Source organism: Pollachius pollachius (genome assembly GCF_949987615.1).
Source record: "Pollachius pollachius genome assembly, contig: scaffold_111, whole genome shotgun sequence".
NCBI classification, from domain to species: domain Eukaryota; kingdom Metazoa; phylum Chordata; class Actinopteri; order Gadiformes; family Gadidae; genus Pollachius; species Pollachius pollachius.
Genome location: NW_027641165.1, coordinates 61,944 through 67,500, shown reverse-complemented (window position 1 = coordinate 67,500; position 5,557 = coordinate 61,944). Strand labels below are relative to the sequence as shown.

At 52.6% G+C, this 5,557-nt stretch overlaps 1 protein-coding gene across 1 annotated transcript in view; it reads right to left on the bottom strand.

Moving 5' to 3' along the window:
• The window catches only part of LOC307091590 (peroxisome proliferator-activated receptor gamma coactivator 1-alpha-like), a gene marked incomplete at its 3' end in the record, with an annotated part of 24,737 nt that extends 19,935 nt beyond the window's left edge, over nt 1–4,802 (bottom strand). Inside the window, exon 1 of the mRNA XM_079759221.1 lies at nt 4,617–4,802. Coding sequence (XP_079615347.1) covers nt 4,617–4,664 — 48 coding nt within the window. The remainder of the gene's footprint in view (nt 1–4,616) is intronic.
• Nucleotides 4,803–5,557: the final 755 nt, after the last annotated feature.

The window sequence follows — 5,557 nt, the reverse complement described above, 5'->3', positions numbered from 1 at the left end:
GGGGAGGGACAGAGAGAGAGACATTGAGAAAAAAGAATCAACCTAAGACGCTGGTCACGGGTTTGATTCAGCGCAGATGTTGTTGGGGACGGCCGCATCGGGGCGCAGCGCAGAACGTGTCCGACGTCCGTGTCGCTCAGGGCACATTCAGCAGTGTCAGCGGAATGTAGGAAACAAGCTTCCGAGCTCATGAAGCAAATTTCCTGCGTGCCGAATATAACGAACAGCACTTCCGCTCAGTATGATGAGATGGTGGATACTGTGTGTACCACCAAAGGAGTCGGCGGAAGGAGTCTCTCTCTCTCCCTCTCTCTCTCTCTCTCTCTCTCTCTCTCTCTCTCTCTCTCTCTCAATATTAATCCTGTCATTTCATTAATCACCCCCAGGGACTCTTCTGCATGTCCGTCCGTCGGTCGCCGGTGACGACAAAACGGAAGCAGAAGGGAAGAGGAGGAAAGAAGAAAACCTGTGCGCCGCGCAACACCTTCTGATTGGCTACCGGTCAGCATTATTTGATTGATAGCCTCTATGCTAATGTAACCCCGCCCCCCCCCGTCCACTCAGTCACTCCTCGCATTCCCATCTGGCCTAAGTGGTTGTTCCTGTTACGCGCACGCACGCACGCACACACACACAGACACACACACCGTAATCGATTGGAGGGCTCCAGCAAATGCCACCTGTGGCCGCCGGTGTTTTACCTTTCTGCGTTTATTACGGGTTATAAGCCTATAGTCTGCCGCCGTCTACCCCCCTCTCTCCCCCCCCCCCCCCCCCCCCCCCCTCTCCTCCCCCTTTCCCGTGTCGTGCTTAAACACACATCATGGACTCCATGTTGGCTGAAGCCTGTGCGACTCGGACTTAAGATCAAGGCCCCTTTGATGATGGGAGAAAATCGCCTGAGGTGAGAGAAGGGGGAGGGGCCACATGTGGGTCTGTGGGGGTGTGCGTGTGATGTGCATGTAGGTGTTACATGTGTGTGTGTGTGTTACATGCGTGTACGTGCGTGTGTGCACGTGCGTGAGTGTGCGCGTGCATACGCGGGTGTGACGTGCAATACACGTGTGTGCGTTGTGTGTGGGTGTGTGTGCGTGCGTGCACATGTGTGTGCATGCACATGCACGTGCAAGCAACGCTAAGTGTGCATATAGACCTGCATGCGTGAGTTACAACCCCAAAAAACCACAATACGTACACATTAACACCTTGAGCAACGGCATCTCCCATGCATCTCAACTCCCATAACGCCCAGACACTGTCTGTTGCGTAACGCGCATTACTTCTGGACAAGGTTATCCATATTTATGAACCTTGCACTAGTTTCAACCCTGCCAACCCCCCCCCCCCCCCCCCCCCCCCTACAGGCAGTCTGCCAAGGAGAGGCTAAGTCCACAAGTGGAATGAGCAGGACGCCGCTGAAGGACTGTTGCATTCAGCAGCCAGCAGCCAGCAGCCAGCGGCCAGCCGTCTACGCTTTCCATGTTGTGGTAACATGCAACCCGCTGCCTCCATTAATAGTAGACGCGATCAAAACGCCTTAGCCCCGCCGCTGTCCAATCAGCGACAGGGGGCTGAGGCGATGTGGCACGTGATGTGCGCTGCTACACAGAGGCTGCTGCGAGATGATGAGATGTGTGTCCTGGAGATAGGCCGGCGGACCCCCAAACGGCCGAGGGGCAGTGAGGCTCACAGACGGAGACGAGATATGACTTGCGTTTCCGCTCGGAGGGGAGTGTGTGTGTGTTTGTTTGTTTCTGTGTGTGTGTTTGTTTATGTGTGTGTGTGTGTATGTGTGTGTGTGTGTGTCTGTGTGTGTGTGTGTCTGTGTGTGTGTGTCTTTGTGTGTGTGTGTGTGTGTGTCTGTGTCTGTGTGTGTGTCTGTGTCTGTGTCTGTGTGTGTGTGTGTGTGTCTGTGTGTGTGTCTGTGTGTGTGTGTCTTTGTGTGTGTGTGTGTGTGTGTGTGTCTGTGTCTGTGTCTGTGTCTGTGTGTGTGTGTGTGTGTCTGTGTGTGTGTCTGTGTGTGTGTGTGTGTGTGTCTGTGTCTGTGTGTGTGTCTGTGTCTGTGTCTGTGTGTGTGTGTGTGTGTCTGTGTGTGTGTCTGTGTGTGTGTGTCTTTGTGTGTGTGTGTGTGTGTGTGTGTCTGTGTCTGTGTCTGTGTGTGTGTGTGTGTGTCTGTGTGTGTGTGTCTGTGTGTGTGTGTCTTTGTGTGTGTGTGTGTGTGTGTGTGTCTGTGTCTGTGTCTGTGTGTGTGTGTGTGTGTCTGTGTGTGTGTCTGTGTGTGTGTGTGTGTGTGTGTGTGTGTGTGTGTGTGTGTGTGTGTCTGTGTGTATGTGATGCAAATAAGACGACTTCAGTCCAAGTATAGTGAAAAACCCGCAGACAGCACCACTACAAGCGTGTGTCACAGTTCATCCGTCTCAGCGATTGCACTTTAACATTTGGAATCAGGAGATCGCCCCGACGGATGGAGTCGCTCCTCAAACACGACGAGGCGACAGAGGCACGTTCACGTCGAAATGACTCAAACGGTATTTCCACTATTGGAAATCTTTTTGACTATTTTCGACCTGTAACGCAAACGGGGGACAAAACACACATCTTAGCCTAGTCAGTGGTGCTACATGCCTTTTTTTCCGAGGCTTCCATCCTTCAATTATCTTATGGAGGTATTATGGGAACTCGTGAAATGAAATAGCGCCAGCCAGATAGACCAACAGATATACAGACAGACAGATAGACAGACAGACAGACAGCCGGAGAAGAGCGCACCACACCGTGCGCCAGTGATTTACGCACGGAGCGCACATAAAAGCACCTGCTATGGGAAAGATTATTAGTGGAAGCAGCACGCTCCTAGCAGGAGGCAATCCCCTTATTGTAAAGCAGGCTTTATGGCGATGATTTACTCCTACTGCGTGTCTCTCCCGAGCAGAGGACACGCTCCGGGAGATACATCATACGACCTGCCAGCCCAACACGAGACCATGCAAGTCGGGGGAACGGATATAACAAAATCCAAATAAAAGTGGGTGACAGAGTGCATGAATATAAACCAAAGATAGAGCAAGACAGTCGGACCCTAGAAGCAGGACCAGGGTCTAGTCCACCACTGGTAGTCGACATCAACACTGTGACTCAAAGTGCACAGGGAGCAGGCGAGCACCCCCAGTGTGCACGGGGGAAAGGAATCAAAGTGAACGCAACCGTGTTATAATCACGTTTCGTTTCCTTTTTTCTCTTCATCGCCCAAAAAAGACACCAAATCCCAAATACGCACGAAATAACCGTGCCACCACAGACACCGCGCTACGTATATGTGTTACCTCCGAATACCGACAGAAAAACGCACATAACGCATGAATAAGAGCTGTAGCCAGGTAGAGCTGCTCATGAACAGCCCCTCACACGCAGGGAAGGAGGGAGTGCATATCGGGAGTTATTCGTGCGTAACGCACGATTCATTCCGTCTGAATAGTGGCCACCAAAAAGGAAAACGATCCACTGACAAGCAATCACAGCCCGATCACAACCCAATCATCACCAAACACGCTTTAACTCTCCATCTGGCTAACGGTGTGATCCGTGCGTCGCGTATTCCTGGGCAGACGGGATGTTTGCAGACACTCTCTCACACACACGCACACGCACACACACACACACACACACACACACCGACGCGTAAGAATCATTAGCTGTCCCTTCCCCATGCGAAAATATCACTTATTCCACATTCACACACACACACACACACACACACACACACACACACACACACACACACACACAAACCCCACCACATCTGTCATTGCAAACGAAAAGCCTCGACACTCTCCAACACCAAAGGGGTGAGGGAACGGACCGCAACGTTGCCCACAGAGAAACAAAACGAAATACACAGCGGTAGTACTGTCGTGGAAGGAATACCTGGCTTTGGAACATCACTCTGACGTTAGAAGCACCGGCAAGAAGAAGAATGGGGAAGCAGAAGAAGAAGCGTTCACACTGCTCCGTGACTGCGGGGAAACATGGACACAGTGTATCTCCGCCGGCATGCACACATCATGATTCAGTCCGACCGCAAGAGATCCCGGAGGAAGACCGAACCAGCAAACTCCACCGCACCGCACGGCCAGGCAGAAAAGAGCCCCGCCGCTCTGGGGACGTTTTTATAGCGGCTCACACACGTGCTACCAAAACTCAAACGACACGAAACGCGAAGGGGGAAACGGTGGTCTCTCTCTGCGAGTCTCTCCTCTGCTCGTATATCCCCCTCCTGCATCTGCTGCTCTCTCTCAGAGGACGGGGACTACAGTGTAGCACAGGGTAGAGTTCTCTCTCCCCCTCTCTCTCCCTCCCTCCCTCTCTCTGTCTCTCTGTCTCTCTCCCTATCCCCGTCTCCCTTCCTCTCTCTCTCTCTCTCTCTCTCTCTGCCTCCCTTCCTCCCTTCCTCTCCCTCTCTCTCAGCAACGTCTCGCCTCGGTATATGCACTGTGGTCCATCCCCGAAAGAAAGAAAGAAAGAAAAAGAACGGGTCCAAAAACGCACACAAAAGGAAAAAAAAGACGTGCGTAAAGTCACGGGACTGTTACGTCTGAGACGACGCGCGTCTTGCTCACCTCTAGTTCTCTCCACACCGCGTCCTGGTGACACCTGTCCCACGCCATCCAGAAGGCTGAACGAGTACGACGGTCCCCGTTCAAAAACGAAAACCCTCCACACCAAATGAAAAAAAACCCTTACCAAAAACAAAACAAATGACAAACCAAAGAGAAGGAAGCAAAAAAAAAGGAAATCCTCCTCAGTCCACGGGACAGACCGCTCCGTGCGCTCCTCTGTCGCTCTCAGCGGCTACTGAAGCCCACGCGCACCGAGCGCAGGGCACCTGTCCTCGCGCCAGCTCTCCATCACATGACACAGCTATTAAAAGTAGGCAGGGGAGTGACTCCGTCCCGGGTCCACGCACACACACACACACACAAACACAGACACACACACGCGCGGACAGAAGCGCGCGCGCGCACGCACACACGCACCACACCTCCCTCCCCTTCCTCACTACTCGACAATGACGTACTATAAGTAGGCGTGGCCTGACTGCGTACATGATCGTAGTAAATCTTTCCACCACGCTCACACACACATACACACACACACACACACACACACACACACACACACACACACACACACACACACACACACACACACCGCTCGCAATTAATGACACGGCGAGAAATACAAATAAAACTCTAATCGGTTCCATGCTGTGCGCTTTGCGGACACTTCTTAATTTTTCACCCAAACCCCGCATGAACTGCACACTTCAACCCCCCTATAGGAGATCTATAGGAGAACGAACAGTTGACTTTAATGGTAAAGTTGTGTCCCCCTTCCTCGGCTGTGAACGGGGTGATCTGATCAGTTGGCGGCTGCTCTCGCCTTCGTTCGACAGATTCATATGCCTGGTTTGGGCTACTGTAGAGGGGGGGAACGCCGTATTCTCCGTGGCCGTGCGTCTCCGGTGGTACAGGTCGTCGACTCTTGTCCTGCAGCGAAG